This window comes from Pelobates fuscus, chromosome 2, assembly GCF_036172605.1.
Source record: "Pelobates fuscus isolate aPelFus1 chromosome 2, aPelFus1.pri, whole genome shotgun sequence".
In the NCBI taxonomy this organism is placed as follows: Eukaryota; Metazoa; Chordata; class Amphibia; order Anura; family Pelobatidae; genus Pelobates; species Pelobates fuscus.
This window is the reverse complement of record NC_086318.1, coordinates 362,752,489-362,774,025: the sequence shown is the minus strand read 5'-3', so window position 1 is coordinate 362,774,025 and position 21,537 is coordinate 362,752,489. Positions and strand designations below refer to the sequence as shown.

The 21,537-nt window shown below is 41.3% G+C and overlaps 1 protein-coding gene across 1 annotated transcript in view; it reads right to left on the bottom strand.

The window, feature by feature from the left end:
• DTD1 (D-aminoacyl-tRNA deacylase 1) overlaps positions 1–2,021 on the bottom strand; it is a 130,893-nt gene extending 128,872 nt beyond the window's left edge. The window contains exon 1 of the mRNA XM_063441380.1: positions 1,888–2,021. Within this exon, the coding sequence (XP_063297450.1) occupies positions 1,888–1,930 (43 nt within the window). The 5' untranslated portion in view covers positions 1,931–2,021. The remainder of the gene's footprint in view (positions 1–1,887) is intronic.
• Positions 2,022–21,537: the final 19,516 nt, after the last annotated feature.

Genomic DNA, 21,537 nt, shown 5'->3' with positions numbered 1-21,537 from the left:
CATAGCAACCGCAGCGCATGGAAACTCCCTAGCCGGAGCTTCTAGCGTCAGCTAGGGAGAATAGGAACGATGTGCCAACATCACTGACGAGATTTGCTCCAGTTTAGGGCTCAGATGCAGAGAAAGCATGAGATCTTAAAATATTCAGATGTGTTTGTTCCAACAGTTGTAGTCACTCCTGGTGGGCTTAGTAAAATGCAAAGCTTTCTATGCACCATGTAATGCTCAGATTAAAGCGGCACTGTCGTTCCCTCTGAAAAATGTGTATTTCATAAAGATAGAATCTTTAGAAACACTCATTATGACTGTGATGGAATTTCACTGAAATTCCAACCTGGTTAAAAGATATACAGAGACAAAGTAGGGACTTCACGCGACACAAGGCAGTGCTACAAAGGCAATCCCTGCAGAAGTCATCAGTAACGGCTGCAGGGAACTGGCTGTGTCTATGGAGAATCCCACAGTCTTGCGGGTTCCCCCATAAAATGCTGCACCCTTGCGCATATGCGAGAGTATAGCATTGACATCACCACCGAGAAGGGCCACGTCGGACCAAGATGGAGATACCTACGAGGTATGTAGGGTTGGTAGATAGACAGATAATCCTAGGCAGGATAGATAGATACAGTGGTGTATCCTGGTTTTGTGCTGCCCCCACCCCCCCGCCCCTCATTCTAAATACACACACACATTCACTGACAGAAACACATACTCACTGACACACACACACTCACTAACAAGCAAACACACTCACACAGACACACACTAACAGGCAAACACACACTAGCAGTCAAACACCCCCCCCAGCATTCTTACCTTTAGGAATGCAGGGGGGTTCTCCCTCTCTCTGGGACTGCAGGTCGGGCTCATGGGCTGGCCGCTGGGCGGGCGGGCGGCGTTGGCGAAGGAGCTGTCTGCTCAGCTCCCTCGCGCGCTGCAGAGTGATGCCGGGAGCTGGAATTTGACGCTCCCAGCCTCACTCTGCGGGTGGCGCGCGAGGGAGCTGAGCAGACAGCTCAGGGGAAAGTGCTCCTTCGCCAGCGCGCCCGCCCATCACCCTGCCAGGCATGTCAATTAGCCGCAAGGCTAACAAGACATTTGCCCTGGGCATTTGGGGCGCCTTTTTTTGCAGAGCTGATAGATAGATAATCCTAGGCAGGGTTGATAGATATATAGATAGATAATCCTAGGCAGGGCTAATAGATAGATAGACAGACAGATAGATAATCCTAGGCAGGGCTAATAGATAGATAGATAATCTTAGGCAGGGATAATAGATAGATAGATAATCCTAGGCAGGGCTAATAGATAGATAGATAGATAGATAGATAGATAATCCTAGGCAGGGCTGATAGGTAGATAGATAGTCCTATGCAGAGCTGATAGATAGATAATCCTTGGCAGGGCTGATAGATATATAGATAGATAATCCTAGGCAGGGCTAAAAGATAGATAGATAGATAGATAGATAATCCTAGGCAGGGCTAATAGATAGATAGATAGATAGATAGTCATAGGCAGGGCTGATAGATGGATAGATAGATAGAGTGAGTTATCTCAGTAATAGAGAGCAGTGGGTGCTAGCAGTAGTCAGTCCCTCCCTCCCAGTGCTCTGATAGCTGACATGCTGCTTATTAAACACAGGAAGTTCCCAGTTGCTATGACGGACCGGCTCATGCTGCACACCATGACCGCAGTCTGTATGTGTCTGGACCGGTGACAGTGGGCGAGTCCCACCAGGCGAGCGGCCAGCACATTGGCCCAAGTCGCCCGCACAGGGTATGAAAGCTGCCGGCCTGCTTGCCCTCCCCCAGCTGCGCACCCGAGCCGCTCAGCACTGCGGGTACACACTGGCTGTCATAGCGCTGCCACCTCGCCCGCACTCACCCGTCACACTGGCCTGAGTGACCCTTTGGATGACAGCTCTCATCGTGCCCGGCTGGGGGGGCGTCTGGCGTGAGCGGCAGGCTGGAGCAGAGCCTTTCCCTGCTGCTTCCTACAACCTGCTCGGTCTAAGAGCGCCCTCTAGAGGCTGTACTGCGAAACACACCGCGCTCTGCAGAGTCTAGGATCCATACACACTAACTCTTACTCTAGTCTAGACATTATCACAGAGGAGTTAAGGATGATAAAGGGAGCAATCTCTGTCACTCAGGGGTAAAGGATGATAAAGGGAGCAATCTCTGTCACTCAGGAGTTAAGGATGATAAAGGGGGCAATCTCTGTCACTCAGGGGTAAAGGATGATAAAGGGGGCAATCTCTGTCACTCAGGGGTAAAGGACGATAAAGGGGGCAATCTCTATCACTCAGGGGTAAAGGATGATAAAGGGGGCAATCTCTGTCACTCAGGGGTAAAGGATGATAAAGGGAGCAATCTCTGTCACTCAGGAGTTAAGGATGATAAAGGGGGCAATCTCTGTCACTCAGGGGTAAAGGATGATAAAGGGAGCAATCTCTGTCACTCAGGAGTTAAGGATGATAAAGGGGGCAATCTCTGTCACTCAGGGGTAAAGGATGATAAAGGGAGCAATCTCTGTCACTCAGGAGTTAAGGATGATAAAGGGGGCAATCTCTGTCACTCAGGGGTAAAGGATGATAAAGGGGGCAATCTCTGTCACTCAGGGGTAAAGGATGATAAAGGGGGCAATCTCTATCACTCAGGGGTAAATGATGATAAAGGGGGCAATCTCTGTCACTCAGGGGTAAAGGATGATAAAGGGGGCAATCTCTGTCACTCAGGGGTAAAGGATGATAAAGGGGGCAATCTCTGTTACTCAGGGGTAAAGGATGATAAAGGGGGCAATCTCTGTCACTCAGGGGTAAAGGATGATAAAGGGGGCAATCTCTGTCACTCAGGGGTAAAGGATGATAAAGGGGACAATCTATGTCACTCAGAGGTAAAGGATGATAAAGGGGGCAATCTCTGTCACACAGGGGTAAAGGATGATAAAGGGGGCAATCTCTATCACTCAGGGGTAAAGGATGATAAAGGGGGCAATCTCTATCACTCAGGGGTAAAGGATGATAAAGGGGGCAATCTCTGTCACTCAGGGGTAAATGATGATAAAGGGGGCAATCTCTGTCACTCAGGGGTAAAGGATGATAAAGGGGGCAATCTCTGTCACTCAGGGGTAAAGGATGATAAAGGGGGCAATCTCTATCACTCAGGGGTAAAGGATGATAAAGGGGGCAATCTCTGTCACTCAGGGGTAAAGGATGATAAAGGGGGCAATCTCTGTCACTCAGGGGTAAAGGATGATAAAGGGGGCAATCTCTGTTACTCAGGGGTAAAGGATGATAAAGGGGGCAATCTCTGTCACTCAGGGGTAAAGGATGATAAAGGGGGCAATCTCTGTCACTCAGGGGTAAAGGATGATAAAGGGGACAATCTATGTCACTCAGAGGTAAAGGATGATAAAGGGGGCAATCTCTGTCACTCAGGGGTAAAGGATGATAAAGGGGGCAATCTCTATCACTCAGGGGTAAAGGATGATAAAGGGGGCAATCTCTGTCACTCAGGGGTAAAGGATGATAAAGGGGACAATCTCTGTCACTCAGGGGTAAAGGATGATAAAAGGGACAATCTCTGTCACTCAGGGGTAAAGGATGATAAAGGGGGCAATCTCTGTCACTCAGGGGTAAAGGATGATAAAGGGGACAATCTATGTCACTCAGAGGTAAAGGATGATAAAGGGGGCAATCTCTGTCACTCAGGGGTAAAGGATGATAAAGGGGGCAATCTCTGTCACTCAGGGGTAAAGGATGATAAAGGGGGCAATCTCTGTCACTCAGGGGTAAAGGATGATAAAGGGGACAATCTATGTCACTCATGAGTAAATGATGATAAAGGGGGCAATCTCTGTCACTCAGGGGTAAAGGATGATAAAGGGGGCAATCTCTGTCACTCAGGGGTAAAGGATAATAAAGGGGGCAATCTCTGTCACTCAGGGGTAAAGGATGATAAAGGGGGCAATCTCTGTCACTCAGGGGTAAAGGATGATAAAGGGGACAATCTATGTGACTCAGAGGTAAAGGATGATAAAGGGGGCAATCTCTGTCACTCAGGGGTAAAGGATGATAAAGGGGGCATTCTCTGTCACTCAGGGGTAAAGGATGATAAAGGGGGCAATCTCTGTCACTCAGGGGTAAAGGATGATAAAGGGGGCAATCTCTGTCACTCAGGGGTAAAGGATGATAAAGGGGGCAATCTCTGTCACTCAGGGGTAAAGTATGATAAAGGGGACAATCTATGTCACTCAGGGGTAAAGGATGATAAAGGGGGCAATCTCTGTCACTCAGGGGTAAAGGATGATAAAGGGGGCAATCTCTGTCACTCAGGGGTAAAGGATGATAAAGGGGACAATCTATGTCACTCAGAGGTAAAGGATGATAAAGGGGGCAATCTCTGTCACTCAGGGGTAAAGGATGATAAAGGGGGCATTCTCTGTCACTCAGGGGTAAATGATGATAAAGGGGGCAATCTCTGTCACTCAGGGGTAAAGGATGATAAAGGGGACAATCTATGTCACTCAGGGGTAAAGGATGATAAAGGGGGCAATCTCTGTCACTCAGGGGTAAAGGATGATAAAGGGGGCAATCTCTGTCACTCAGGGGTAAAGGGTGATAAAGGGGGCAATCTCTGTCACTCAGGGGTAAAGGATGATACAGGGGGCAATCTCTGTCACTCAGGGGTAAAGGATGCTAAAGGGGGCAATCTCTGTCACTCAGGGGTAAAGGATGATAAAGGGGGCAATCTCTGTCACTCAGGGGTAAAGGATGATAAAGGGGGCGAGCTCTGTCACTCAGGGGTAAAGGATGATAAAGGGGGCAATCTCTGTCACTCAGGGGTAAAGGATGATAAAGGGGACAATCTATGTCACTCAGGAGTAAATTATGATAAAGGGGGCAATCTCTGTCAGTCAGGGGTAAAGGATGATAAAGGGGGCAATCTCTGTCACTCAGGGGTAAAGGATAATAAAGGGGGCAATCTCTGTCACTCAGGGGTAAAGGATGATAAAGGGGGCAATCTCTGTCACTCAGGGGTAAAGGATGATAAAGGGGGCATTCTCTGTCACTCAGGGGTAAAGGATTATAAAGGGGGCAATCTCTGTCACTCAGGGGTAAAGGATGATAAAGGGGGCAATCTCTGTCACTCAGGGGTAAAGGATGATAAAGGGGGCATTCTCTGTCACTCAGGGGTAAAGGATGATAAAGGGGGCAATCTCTGTCACTCAGGGGTAAAGGATGATAAAGGGGGCAATCTCTGTCACTCAGGGGTAAAGGATGATAAAGGGAGCAATCTCTGTCACTCAGGGGTAAAGGATGATAAAGGGAGCAATCTCTGTCACTCAGGAGTAAGGGGGTGACAAAGGGCGCAATCTCTGTCACTCATGAGTAAGGGATGACAAATGTAGGTCGGGAAACAAGGGGGGGGGGAATGAGGACATTGTTCAAATGTAGGGGAGGATTTTTGTAAAAAAATTTATATAGCGCCAGCAAATTCCGTAGCTCTGTACAATGGGTGGACTAACAGACATGTAATTGTAACAAGACAAACAGATGCACAGGAACAGAGTGGTTGAGGGCCCTGCGCAATGAGCTTACATGCTAGGAGGAGTGGGGTATAGTGACACAAAGTGTATAAGTAGGGGTAATGAAATAGATTGCTACAAAAGTAATCACTGAGTCTGAGAGCTTAACAGGTTATTTTTGACAGTTGCAGGAGAGGAGTCATGGGGGGGGGGGGGGGGTTGATAATCCGCAAACAGTTTAAATGATATGCGCTCCTGAAGAAATTTGTTTTCAAACATATTTTGAAGGAGTGTAGACTGGGTGAAAGTCTAACAGAGAAGGGAAGGGAGTTTCACATAAAAGGTGCAGCCCTGGAGAAGTCTTGGAGGCGAGCATCAGATGTGGGAGTACGGACAGAGGATAGACTTTGGCAGAGCGCAGGGGCCTCAACGTGACATACTTGTGTATTAGGAAGGATAGGTAGGTTGGAGCACCATTATGGATGAGTGCATTGCTTAGATACATGTAGGAGAGCAGGAGGGAATGAGGCAATTGCTCAAATACATGTAAGGGAGCAGGAGGGGTTGATGTCATTGCTCAGGTGTATTTACAGTGGCACTGTTTTAATCCCCCCTCCCCTTTTCAAAATGAGTATTTCATGAATATAGAATATTTTAAAAATATTAACTGTGTTGGATTTAACTGAAATTCCTTCCCTGTCAAGAGATATACTGAGACAAAGTACGGACTACTGTGTCTCAGTATTTTTCCTCCGCCTGACACTTTTAGACCCATAGCGGAGCTACCTCCGTCTAGAAGTGTCAAATCCCCCAGCAGTCAAAATGATGGCTGCATGGAATTGGCTTTATCTATGGAGGAACCCGCGGGATCTTACATAGACCTCATTGCTGTACTCTTGCGCATGCACGATTGTAAAGCAGTGACATAAGCTCCTAGTGCTAAAGGGAGAAACTGCCGGTGCCTACGAGGGACAGGGTCAGGTAAGTAGAACTCACATTTGCCCCTTCCCCCTGGCAAAACTCTACAAAGTCCCCAGGCGGTGCCAGTGCCAGTTTAAAGTGTAATAGTCTTTTCTAAAAGTGACTTTCCTTGTTGTTCACCCCATTAAACACTATTACATTATTTACTGGGTAAATAATGTAGTGAAGGTAAGTTAAACAAAAAACACATTTACCTTCGCTGTAGTTGTGTGTTTAAAACAGTTTCTTTCCCACATGATACCTCAAATGTCTTTAGGCATCTACAGAGAAATACATACAAGCATATGTACGACTCAGGCATTCCTTCAGTAAGGACGTATGGACACGCACAATACATATGCCACTGCTGGTGCCTGACAGAGCATGTAAATGAAAATGTTTATAATAATTGAAATGTTTAAGAAAAAATAAAAAGTGCAATAGACAACTCTTAACTAGCTATTTGTGTTGCAAGAAAAATTATAATGATGTTTCCTTTTCAATAGGGCAGTAATGGCACACTCTGGCAGGTTTTCATGGGAATCAAAGTGCCCAACAGCCAGTGAAGCACAGGGCATTTACCTCTGGCCAGTTACGGTCTTCTGTATTGTGTTAAAATAATCTGACATGTCAGGGTATCTACACCGGCAGACATTTTGTGTTAAGATAGAAATTATAAATGTATACTGTAAGTCAACATCAGAACAGAGGTGACTCCATTTTGTAACAAATTGCAAAGACAGGCATATTTTTACTTCTTTACTCGATTCATTCAGCCATTAGCAAAGGAATGTGATTAATGTAAACATTGGCAGAGATAAGACCTGATGTTTGCAGCAGAGGGGGTTTGAAATCAACAACCCTGACACACACACACACACACACACACATATATATATATACACACAGAAAATAGTGGAGCGCTATCTTAGTGTAATAAATAGTATTAAGACGTTTTAAAGAAGGGTATGTGGCCCTTAACCACACTAGGCACCTTTACTGAGCCAGCATACAGGCTCCACACTTCTGAGTATAATAATCGCTGTTTATTCACCATATGGAAGTATAAGGGGATCTGCACCATTACTGTGTTTCTTTTATACCCCGACTAAAACAAGGACAGGAAAGAGCACCATAACTACAATATCCAGAAGGGGAAGTGGTCGCCCATAACGGACCAATAAGCGATACATACTAGAGCTAGGTTACATAGCTCTGGAAATTGTGCTGCGGTTTTTGCTCCAATAAAGCTGCTATTTTTTGTTATCCTGGAGTACCTGAACCGTTATTTATTTTGCATATCTTGTAAGGGAGGCCAGGCCAGCCTTGGTTTCAGAGCACCTGGGTTACTTGGTGAGTGCGGTATCCAGTATGTCTATTCAATTTTCTAATCATCTCCCAATCATCTGATCCCAGATAGCTCTCACCTAGGAAGGTATTCAGTCTAAAATGTGCTCAGCTCGGAGGTGCCTTGTCCGAACAGTCCAAATGATAAGTTTTGACCGGACTGCGAGCATCCTCCAATGCGTATACGAAGACGGTACATGAAGCGCATCAAGTCCTTGGTATCTTTGGATACCTCGTCTCCTCCTCTATTACCCATCCACATAGATCCCTGCTTGGTTGTTCTGGGGCTGAGAGCAACCTCGATGAAGTTTGACCGGACTGCGGTGACTCCTCAATCTGATCTGGAGTTCCATAAGATCTGTAGGTGACTACCGATCAGGTGCGCCATGCCTCTGCAGATCCCTAGCAGTTCCCTGGGGTTTGAAATTTATATGTAAATATATGTGGGTCTTGAGGCCCTAATCTCAGGTAAAACCCCAAAACACACACACACACATATATATATATATATATATTTGTAGTCGGGGACATAAGCCGTAAAGTATAATGATTATACCAGAATATGATAGTCGGTTGTGGTGTGCCGGAACCGACGTATGGGGTAGGCCTGTAATAAAAGAGGGCCCACCCAAGAATGGTTATAGAGGGTTGTGGTGGGAGGGATGAACCCAGCGATTCCAGTACTGATTTGGCGGGGGCCTGAGCTTTTATAGCCGGGTAACCCCTCCCACAATTACAGGCCTTTCTATTTGTAGTCGGGGACATAAGCCGTAAAGTATAATGATTATACCAGAATATGATAGTCGGTTGTGGTGTGCCGGAACCGACGTATGGGGTAGGCCTGTAATAAAAGAGGGCAAAAAATTGCCCAAAGAATGGCCTGAATGGTATTGACCCTGTTGTGTACTGCAGTGAAAACTCTTCTGAAGGAGTTAATGCTGGGGGTTGCTAAGGAATTCGGAGCGGACAAGTCGTAAGGCTGTCTCTTTATATTGTTAAATTTTCCAGTGGCAATACCTATGGTTTGGTACGCCAACTGGAAAACGGGGAGTGAGAGAAGGGGCCCGAGATAAATCCATTCGTCAGTTCCTTTGTGAGTAGTGAATGTGTGGTGAGCGGGTCAAGGATAGACTGTAAGTTGGGACATTCGTGAATACCTGTAGGAAGTGTAAGAAGGCCTGTGTGGAAACCATTAGTGAAGCCTTGGATGAGGAAGTCGACTAAGTGCTGGGAAGGGTGTGTCTGGAGGTAGAATGCCAGGTAGTCGATGCTTACTTCGGTTAGTCGTTGTTTTGGGTACAGATGATTGGGACATATGGTTTTAATGTGTGCCCTGAAGCAAATTGAGTAGACATGCTGCAGTCTGCACGAGCTAAACCCACAACTGGCCGAATTATAGCTGTTGCAGATCTGAGCTTTCCCAAGGTATACCATGGGTCTGCCCAACTTGTCCTTTAGTCCTCTGTGTTCTGCAGTGGAGGAACCGAAGGAAGCACGACTAGTGGTAGGAAGGCTAGGATCGACTGGGCACAAGTTGGTGGAGTGTAAGATGGAGGCGCACAATGCATGGTTTTGAAAGAAAGCCCTCCATACTTGTGCCCTAGGTCCACCAACCTGTGCGTGTATCAATCTAATTCCTCCCTACGGTGCGGGGAGGTGGAACAAATTACTTCACGATAGAGGCCAAAGGCAAGGACAAACTCAGGTACGGCGAGCCTTCGGTTGAGCCTAGGATCTCTGGCTTTAGCACAACCGAAAGATCGCCGTAGCAATAGGCCTAGTTTCCTACCATATCTTGTGCAGCGACTAATAAAGACACAAGGTTTATGTCCTTGCTTTCCCGAATATATTTGCGTATCGTCGGGGGTACAAAGTGTGCAGGCGTGATGATGTGAGTGGACGTGCTTGGCATTGGGTTTATGGGAGTGTCATTACCGTGAGGGAGGAGAGCTGAAGTGGGGTTGGTATGTGTGAGGTGACTGTCGAAGTCTGAGGGGTTTCCAGTTTGTTCAGCTTAACGCTGATCGTGCTGAATGAGGTCAGAAGAGATGACATCAGGCCCTTGATCTCATAGTTTCCTGAGTGCCGAACCACTCCTGGCTGGGGAGTACAAGTGTTTGTGATGAAAATTTTGTATAGTTCGGTTTTGCGGGCAGTAGCTGGAAACGGGACCCCTAAGTGACGTAATTCGGCCGCGAGCTTGGGGATGGTCCATGACCGGAGAGCGTATGGGCTGGCTGGTTCTAAGTTTTCAGTAGGTGTACTTAGGTCAGCCGGGGTAGCAGGCCTGGTTGGGGTTTCAGGTAAGGTCAGCTCTTTTCCCTGGTCGTGGGTTTGAGACATACTGGAAAAAGAAGAATAGGGTAAGAAACAGGACCTGGATCTTGAGTAAAGGTGCCTGAGTCAACTGGTGCTAGCTGGGCCAGAGGCGAAACATTATCTATCCTACTGGGAAGGTGAGGCCCTACTAGTGCCAAGTGGCGAGAGAGGCTCTATCTATGATGAGGGCCGGATGGACAGGGGCCCCTCGAACGATGTGGCAGGATGGTTGGCCTCTCGGTGATAGTAACAAGACAAAAGTAATTGGCTGTGACCGGTGAGGCCCTAACTGGTAACCATGAGTGGTTGTAGTGAGGCTCTAGCTATGCGTTGGGCCGAGGGGCGTATACCTCCGATGAGGATGGGTGTTGGCCTCACGGGATTAGTTTACTTTACAATTTAAGCTGGGGACCGTACGCTAAACGTCACCAGTTGACCGCCCTATACATTTGAGATCTGGGGAGCGAGTGTCAAGCGATGACGTACCTATTTGCATAATAGTTAGAGTTCTCAACGGGGGATTAGAGGATAATTTTAGAATCTGATAGGCCTGTAACAATGGTTCTGTCGGGATAATTGCTTTCACGCAAGTAAGGGGAGTTATCTGAGGATAAAGCTTAAAGTTATCCACTGTACCATATTAGTTATGTAAACACTAGGGATGGGGTGCTCCATAATATACCTATAATTAACTAGGAGTCCGTTAGAGAACCCTGGGTTCAGGGGAGGAGTAGGAAATGGTTCAAATGGGCCTTGAACGAAACGTATAACCAGAATCAGAACTTGTCTTTAATGAGTAAATAACTGAGGCTGTCAGGTGAGGCCGGGAGTATAGGTAACGTTTGGACACCTGCCTAGTATGGGTGACAGGTAATATATTGTAGCTATTAGTAACATGGAATGTTTTAAGATAAGTACTTCAATAACGGTGGTTATAGTATAGTTAGCGAGCTGCTGTTGGCATGCTTTTTGGGTAAACTGATGCCGTAATGCGCATATATAGGGGTACCTAGGGTGACCCAACAAGCAAACGTATAATGAATTAATACACGATTTTGAAATTTAACACAAGGAAAAAGGAGGGAAAACAGAATTTAAATGATAAAGCATTTCTTATGTAATGACATGTTATTGCCACCGGGGGTCGTAGTGAGCAGCTGTGTTTATAGTAAGTATTGGAATGAACCTGTTCGTATTCCGAATGGCCAGCTTGCCAACAAGCATTGGAGGGTAAGTACCAGAGTGGTGAAATGCGCGTGCGTGGAGTGAGGCACCAAACGGAGCATGGAGTGGTACGGTAAGTATGAATGAAAGTGTGGGTAAATGGGTGTAAATTAATGAATGGGCGCCAGGCGTCTGGCTGAGCGTGGTGTGGATGGGAGACTCACGGTTCTTGGTACCCTAGAAGCGGAACACTGAAGTAGGTAAGTATGTTCCAAGATACTGGGTCCGCCGCAAGGGTGGCTGAGCGTGATGGGAGTTCGCCGGAATCTGACCGCGGGCGGGGAATGCCGCAGTTGATGCTGGGCACGGAGACCAACGAGACTTGTACTGACTGAAAACTCTGCAAGTGTGGCTGAGGAGGATGGGAGTTCGCTGGATTCAAGAGTAGCAAGCCGAGCTGGAGCACTTCATGCCGGGCACGGAGACCGCCAGACCACGTGGGAGCGAGGTCCAGGTAAGTTGAACCGGAAGTCAAAGGTTCTGAATGAACACAGCGATTCCAGTACTGATTTGGCGGGGGCCTGAGCTTTTATAGCCGGGTAACCCCTCCCACAATTACAGGCTACGCCTTTCTATATATATATATATATATATATATATATATGTATATATATGTTAAGTTGATATATACATGTGATGCTAGTTTTCTATGCCGTTGATCTGTAAGATCACTATCCATGATAATTCATTTAATTAGCACTGTCACTGCTGAGTTTTTCATATAGATAAAATCCTAATAAAATAAATAAAATACGCATGTTGTAAAACTGATAAAATGGAGATAGGTCACTGTGTCTTTAAATAGCACACTCACAAAAGTAGAGCCATAAGATAACCTGGCTCTGGTCTGGATAACAATAGGATCCTTAAGGGAGATCCAAATCCCACTCCAGCAGATGAGAAGGATAAAACAGGAACAATAAGTGCTTCTAAAAAATTAATTTATTCCAGAAATAAAAGAACGGTATAAAACAAAGTCCATATAGTCACCAAAGTCACCAAGACGCGTTTCGCCTAATAGGCTTCCTCAGTTGGTGAATACTTGATGTGTACAGTCTCTTTCCTCTTAAATATGTTTGATTTTGGCGCCTTTTTCGTCCGTGGAACGCACAAATTCATCAGTGGAACGCATCACTTCCGGGTCGGTGTCCGCTTCCTGTATTGTCCGATCACATGATCGGGCTGTTTTCATGCTTCCTGTATTGTCCGGTCACATGGTTAAGCTCTTAGATGCTTGTGGAACGCACATGCGTTCCACTCCTCCCCACATCCGCCTCATACTCCAGGAAACAAGCGGACATGGCGGCCGTGGAACGCATGTGCGTTCCACCCACGAAAATTTAAAGGGGAACTTCCCTTAAAACAAAATGACATGAATTATAAAGACTGACTGCAAGAAACATAATAAAAATATATTAAACTTTCATATTAGATAAAAATCATACAGAGAGATCAATAAGAACAGTATCACAATAAGAATAAGTAACAAGAAAAGTGTATGTGATAAAAATTAAAATAAAACAGGGTAATATATAAATATATAAAGTGCCAATGTGCAATATTAATATATTAAGAGACTTTTAGATAATAGAAAATTTATATGTATCACAAGCATATATGAAAAAAAGGACGCTATATACAAAGAATTGCACACATATGTTTAACACATTACAAATGATGTCACAAAAAATGGCATAATTCAAAGTCTTGATTTAGACCGTTTGGAATAAGTGTATTAAAATTATATATGCATCGCATTTCTTCTTCACCAATTCTTTTGCTGAAATCTCCTCCCCTCCAATTTTTTGAGTCTAATTTAATAGCGCAAAACATTAAACCTTTTGGGTTACTGTTGTGACATCTTTTATAGTGTTGTGAGACGCTATGTGTCTCTAAACCTTTTTTAATATTACGTATGTGTTCGGCAATTCTAATATGTAGGCACCTGATTGTTCGCCCCACATACATAAGATTGCAAGGACACTTAAGGATATAAATGACATTCTTCGAAAAACAAGTTAACTGATCTTTTATGATGAATTCTTTTTGATCTTTATATACAAATGAAGTTATGTGTCTTTTTGTATTATCCGTTTCCCTACAGGCAAGGCAGGAACCACACCCATAAAACCCTTTATTTTTATTTAAAAAGTGTGTTGGGGGTTGTACTCTAAAACTACTTTTCACTAGGAACTGTTTTAGATTCCTACATCCACGATAAACCATTTTTGGTCGATTGGGTAAAATTTGACATAATACTGGATCTTCTTTTAACCCCTTAAGGACCAAACTTCTGGAATAAAAGGGAATCATGACATGTCACACATGTCATGTGTCCTTAAGGGGTTAAAATAGGCCAATACTTAGTGACAATTTTGTTTATTTTGTGATTATTGCCACTATAATTACATATAAAAGGCATGTTAAGTGCATGTTTATCACTAATCTTCTTATGTGGTTTTTTATAGCGTATAAGGTCTTTTCTATCAATTTTTTTAACTTCCTCAATGCAGTTCTGTAAAGTTCTGGTCTCATAGCCTTTATCTAGAAATTGTTCTTTAATTTTTGCTACTTGAGAGATGTAATCGGTTTCTTGTGTGCAGTTTCTACGTACTCGTAGAAACTGACTTTTTGGAACATTCTTAAGCCATGGTGGATAATGGCAGCTGTTCATTTCAATATAGCTATTCGCATCAACATCTTTGAAGTGATTCTTGGTGTTGATAGTAGAATTTGAAATAAAAACCTCCAAGTCTAGAAAATTAATATGATTGGTGCTATATGTGGAAGTTAAAATAATCCCCCAATTGTTGACATTCAATTCATTTAAAAATAAATTAAGACTTTCCTCTCCTCCTTTCCAAATTAAAAATATATCATCGATATATCGATGATAGGACACCAAATTCATAGCAGCAAGATGTGGAAATACTATTTGATCCTCCCAGTATGCCATAAAAAGGTTGGCATAACTGGGAGCGAATTTGGTGCCCATAGCTGTACCGGTAATTTGCATAAAAAAGGAGTCTTTAAACCAAAAAAAAATATTTTCTAAAATCAGTAAAATTCCTTCGAGTATAAAATCTATTTGTTCTGGTTTAAAACTAGATTTCTCTAGAAAATATTGCACTGCTTGTATACCTATATTATGGGGTATTATGCTGTATAGAGAGCTAACATCGCAGGTGACTAGCAAATATTCTTCTCTCCATGCTATATCTTTAAGAATCTGTAGCATGTGTATGGTATCTTTGAGGTAGGAGGTTGTTTTTACCACCACCGGTTGTAATAAAACATCAATGTATTCTGATACCCTAGATGAGACAGAATCTACTCCGGCAATAATCGGTCTTCCTGGTGGATTTGTTCTGTCCTTGTGTACTTTAGGGAGATAATAAAAAAACTGAGTTATAGGATGTTTAATACATAGATAATCTGCTTCTTTTTCTTTAAGGATCTTCATTTCTAACCCCTTTTTTATATATTTGTCAAACTTCATCTGTATACTCGAACCTGGATTATTGGGTAATTTTTTATATGTGCTAGTGTCTAAAAGAATTCTTTCTGCCTCTTTGACATAGTCCTCTTTATTCAGAATCACTATGCCTCCTCCCTTATCAGCAGGTTTGATGATGTGCTGATCGTTATTGAGTGCTTTTACGGCCTTCTGTTCTTTAAAAGAGAGATTTTTTTGGAACTTATTTAATTTTTTAATTTTTTGTACATCTCTCATGATCATTTTTTCAAAGGTTTTCTTCTCATCTGAGACCATAAATTTAGGATAAAACTGCGATTTTTGTTTGAGCTCTGTATGTACATATTCATCATCTAATTTCTCTGTGACACTCGAATTATTATTAAAAAAGAATTTTTTAAGAGATAAATTTCTAATAAATCTATTTAAATCTATAAAAAAATTGAATTCATTAAAATCTGTTGTGGGGGCAAATTTGAGACCTTTATTTAAAATTTTAATATGATCTTGTTCTAATGTAGATCCTGTCAAATTAAAAATACCCTCTGTAGTTAATTCCTTCCTCTTTTCGGTAGCAGGTTTTCGTCTACTTCTCCTTCTTCGAGGGACCTTCTCCGTTTGCCCGGAGATTCCCATGTTTGGTGGTGTGTTAGTCGTTTCGGTTGAGTTGAGTCCTGTTGAAAAAAAAGGATCTATCGGGAGATTTTCTAAACGCTGGAATCTATTATTGATCGTAATCCCTTTTAGAGGAGAGGTTCCACCTTCTTCTCCTCTATTTCTTAGGTTCTGTGTTCTTCTATTAGGGATTCTTTCTTCTTGACTCCTAAAGTTCGAATTTCGTGTTCTTTCAACAGGCCTTTGGTATTGGTTAACATTTCTTACTACTTCACTATAACTTCTATTGGTATTAATTACTTCGTTTGGATATCTGTTAGTATTTCGGAAGGGGGGTCTATTGTCCCCATCTTTCCTCCTTATATATTGTGGTTGTATCACTTGGATACTATTACCCATTCTTTGGATAGTGTTTCTGTCTCTTCTGTTATCGTTATGTCGATATGGTTTATTTTGTTCCTTTTTGTGATACACCCTTACATTTCCTCTTTTATAATCATTAATGTCTCTAAGATATTTTTTCTTCTTTACTTCTATCACCTCTTTTTCAATTTTTTCTACTTTCTTATTGATCTCTTCTATTATATTATTAAAAATTGCTGGACTAGTTGTTTCACTTAATTTGCCTTGCCATTTCTTAATTTCACTATCTAAATTAGTTAGATGCTCTTCTCACCTGGATACAATGTATCCCATGGCGCTGAATGAAAATCCATCCAGCATCTTGTTCCACCCTTCTATGAAAAACGGATCATCTTTATCAAAAGCTGGGTCTTTGTAAAATCTCAATCCTCTTGGAGTTATTTTCTCTCTCACATATTTATTAAGGGTAGCTATCTCCCATTTAGCTTTCATTTCTTTTATTAATGACTTTTCTAAATGATTTCTACATATATCTTTATTCTCATATGTGTCTTTTACAGATATAGTTTCATCGCTGCCAAAGACAGAGTCAATGTTAGCGGTTAGATAATTTCTATTCTCTATGAATGCCATCTTCAAATAATATCTTGGAACGGTACTTAGGGGATAATAGTGACTGATAAACAGTAACTATATACAATAGTATACACACAAGCAAGTACGTCCCAAAGATTAAAAGCTGCTCAACACACCAGTGAGGTATCCCCTTCACCTTCACAAATACAGTAATATGAAACAACAAAAATAGGTGGAGCAGAATGTAGCAAATATAAATACTTCCCTCTCTTCAAAATTACAGCCAAATCAATGAAACTGAAACAGAAACAGAGGGAGATACAATAGTGTAAAACTGATAAAATGGAGATAGGTCACTGTGTCTTTAAATAGCACACTCACAAAAGTAGAGCCATAAGATAACCTGGCTCTGGTCTGGATAACAATAGGATCCTTAAGGGAGATCCAAATCCCACTCCAGCAGATGAGAAGGATAAAACAGGAACAATAAGTGCTTCTAAAAAATTAATTTATTCCAGAAATAAAAGAACGGTATAAAACAAAGTCCATATAGTCACCAAAGTCACCAAGACGCGTTTCGCCTAATAGGCTTCCTCAGTTGGTGAATACTTGATGTGTACAGTCTCTTTCCTCTTAAATATGTTTGATTTTGGCGCCTTTTTCGTCCGTGGAACTCACAAATTCATCAGTGGAACGCATCACTTCCGGGTCGGTGTCCGCTTCCTGTATTGTCCGATCACATGATCGGGCTGTTTTCATGCTTCCTGTATTGTCCGGTCACATGGTTAAGCTCTTAGATGCTTGTGGAACGCACATGCGTTCCACTCCTCCCCACATCCGCCTCATACTCCAGGAAACAAGCGGACATGGCGGCCGTGGAACGCATGTGCGTTCCACCCACGAAAATTTAAAGGGGAACTTCCCTTAAAACAAAATGACATGAATTATAGAGACTGACTGCAAGAAACATAATAAAAATATATTAAACTTTCATATTAGATAAAAATCATATAGAGAGATCAATAAGAACAGTATCACAATAAGAATAAGTAACAAGAAAAGTGTATGTGATAAAAATTAAAATAAAACAGGGTAATATATAAATATATAAAGTGCCAATGTGCAATATTAATATATTAAGAGACTTTTAGATAATAGAAAATTTATATGTATCACAAGCATATATGAAAAAAAGGACGCTATATACAAAGAATTGCACACATGTTTAACACATTACAAATGATGTCACAAAAAATTCTTTTTTAATAATAATTCGAGTGTCACAGAGAAATTAGATGATGAATATGTACATACAGAGCTCAAACAAAAATCACAGTTTTATCCTAAATTTATGGTCTCAGATGAGATGAAAACCTTTGAAAAAATGATCATGAGAGATGTACAAAAAATTAAAAAATTAAATAAGTTCCAAAAAAATCTCTCTTTTAAAGAACAGAAGGCCGTAAAAGCACTCAATAACGATCAGCACATCATCAAACCTGCTGATAAGGGAGGAGGCATAGTGATTCTGAATAAAGAGGACTATGTCAAAGAGGCAGAAAGAATTCTTTTAGACACTAGCACATATAAAAAAATACCCAATAATCCAGGTTCGAGTATACAGATGAAGTTTGACAAATATATAAAAAAGGGGTTAGAAATGAAGATCCTTAAAGAAAAAGAAGCAGATTATCTATGTATTAAACATCCTATAACTCCGGTTTTTTATTATCTCCCTAAAGTACACAAGGACAGAACAAATCCACCAGGAAGACCGATTATTGCCGGAGTAGATTCTGTCTCATCTAGGGTATCAGAATACATTGATGTTTTATTACAACCGGTGGTGGTAAAAACAACCTCCTACCTCAAAGATACCATACACATGCTACAGATTCTTAAAGATATAGCATGGAGAGAAGAATATTTGCTAGTCACCTGCGATGTTAGCTCTCTATACAGCATAATACCCCATAATATAGGTATACAAGCAGTGCAATATTTTCTAGAGAAATCTAGTTTTAAACCAGAACAAATAGATTTTATACTCGAAGGAATTTTACTGATTTTAGAAAATATTTTTTTTTTTGGTTTAACCCCTTAAGGACACATGACATGTGTGACATGTCATGATTCCCTTTTATTCCAGAAGCTTGGTCCTTAAGGGGTTAAAGACTCCTTTTTTATGCAAATTACCGGTACAGCTATGGGCACCAAATTCGCTCCCAGTTATGCCAACCTTTTTATGGCATACTGGGAGGATCAAATAGTATTTCCACATCTTGCTGCTACGAATTTGGTGTCCTATCATCGATATATCGATGATATATTTTTAATTTGGAAAGGAGGAGAGGAAAGTCTTAATTTATTTTTAAATGAATTGAATGTCAACAATTGGGGGATTATTTTAACTTCCACATATAGCACCAATCATATTAATTTTCTAGACTTGGAGGTTTTTATTTCAAATTCTACTATCAACACCAAGAATCACTTCAAAGATGTTGATGCGAATAGCTATATTGAAATGAACAGCTGCCATTATCCACCATGGCTTAAGAATGTTCCAAAAAGTCAGTTTCTACGAGTACGTAGAAACTGCACACAAGAAACCGATTACATCTCTCAAGTAGCAAAAATTAAAGAACAATTTCTAGATAAAGGCTATGAGACCATAACTTTACAGAACTGCATTGAGGAAGTTAAAAAAATTGATAGAAAAGACCTTATACGCTATAAAAAAACACATAAGAAGATTAGTGATAAACATGCACTTAACATGCCTTTTATATGTAATTATAGTGGCAATAATCACAAAATAAACAAAATTGTCACTAAGTATTGGCCTATTTTAAAAGAAGATCCAGTATTATGTCAAATTTTACCCAATCGACCAAAAATGGTTTATCGTGAATGTAGGAATCTAAAACAGTTCCTAGTGAAAAGTAGTTTTAGAGTACAACCCCCAACACACTTTTTAAATAAAAATAAAGGGTTTTATGGGTGTGGTTCCTGCCTTGCCTGTAGGGAAACGGATAATACAAAAAGACACATAACTTCATTTGTATATAAAGATCAAAAAGAATTCATCATAAAAGATCAGTTAACTTGTTTTTCGAAGAATGTCATTTATATCCTTAAGTGTCCTTGCAATCTTATGTATGTGGGGCGAACAATCAGGTGCCTACATATTAGAATTGCCGAACACATACGTAATATTAAAAAAGGTTTAGAGACACATAGCGTCTCACAACACTATAAAAGATGTCACAACAGTAACCCAAAAGGTTTAATGTTTTGCGCTATTAAATTAGTCTCAAAAAATTGGAGGGGAGGAGATTTCAGCAAAAGAATTGGTGAAGAAGAAATGCGATGCATATATAATTTTAATACACTTATTCCAAACGGTCTAAATCAAGACTTTGAATTATGCCATTTTTTGTGACATCATTTGTAATGTGTTAAACATATGTGTGCAATTCTTTGTATATAGCGTCCTTTTTTTCATATATGCTTGTGATACATATAAATTTTCTATTATCTAAAAGTCTCTTAATATATTAATATTGCACATTGGCACTTTATATATTTATATATTACCCTGTTTTATTTTAATTTTTATCACATACACTTTTCTTGTTACTTATTCTTATTGTGATACTGTTCTTATTGATCTCTCTGTATGATTTTTATCTAATATGAAAGTTTAATATATTTTTATTATGTTTCTTGCAGTCAGTCTCTATAATTCATGTAATTTTGTTTTAAGGGAAGTTCCCCTTTAAATTTTCGTGGGTGGAACGCACATGCGTTCCACGGCCGCCATGTCCGCTTGTTTCCTGGAGTATGAGGCGGATGTGGGGAGGAGTGGAACGCATGTGCGTTCCACAAGCATCTAAGAGCTTAACCATGTGACCGGACAATACAGGAAGCATGAAAACAGCCCGATCATGTGATCGGACAAAACAGGAAGCGGACACCGACCCGGAAGTGATGCGTTCCACTGATGAATTTGTGAGTTCCACGGACGAAAAAGGCGCCAAAATCAAACATATTTAAGAGGAAAGAGACTGTACACATCAAGTATTCACCAACTGAGGAAGCCTATTAGGCGAAACGCGTCTTGGTGACTTTGGTGACTATATGGACTTTGTTTTATACCGTTCTTTTATTTCTGGAATAAATTAATTTTTTAGAAGCACTTATTGTTCCTGTTTTATCCTTCTCATCTGCTGGAGTGGGATTTGGATCTCCCTTAAGGATCCTATTGTTATCCAGACCAGAGCCAGGTTATCTTATGGCTCTACTTTTGTGAGTGTGCTATTTAAAGACACAGTGACCTATCTCCATTTTATCAGTTTTACACTATTGTATCTCCCTCTGTTTCTGTTTCAGTTTCATTGATTTGGCTGTAATTTTGAAGAGAGGGAAGTATTTATATTTGCTACATTCTGCTCCACCTATTTTTGTTGTTTCATATTACTGTATTTGTGAAGGTGAAGGGGATACCTCACTGGTGTGTTGAGCAGCTTTTAATCTTTGGGACGTACTTGCTTGTGTGTATACTAAAATACGCATGTTGACTGCAGTGTAATTACATTGAAATTCTATTTCAATAAAAACATATAATTATTTATTGAACTACTTGCTCAATGCATAAAAATAGACCTTTCTCCACAGCTTTTGCTGGTGACAGCTGTCTGTAATTGTCAAACATTGACATTGGAAGCTCTGCCTTTTGCCATGTTTTGTGAACCTCGGTTTTGCTAATAAGACAAAAGTGACAGAGCAGCTTTAAAAAGGGTTTCTAAGGACTATAACCACTAATTGATGCTGCAGTGGTTATGGTATCAGGAGTCTTCTCTTCTGGTGCCGTCACCTGGTAAGAAGTCAAGCAATATGTGAACAGTTTTACACTTATCGCTTTCAGTCTTCAAATTACAACTAAAGAATTTTTAATTCCACGTTAGCAATATTAAATTTTTACAATGTTTAACAGCATTTACTGGTTGAAAATGAAAATAAAGCAACACAAAAAATAGGTTTAGACAAGTTAAAGTCAATTGTGGATGTTTTATTTGATAATGTAATTTCTAGCAAAGAGATAACTCTCCTTTAAAATCGTA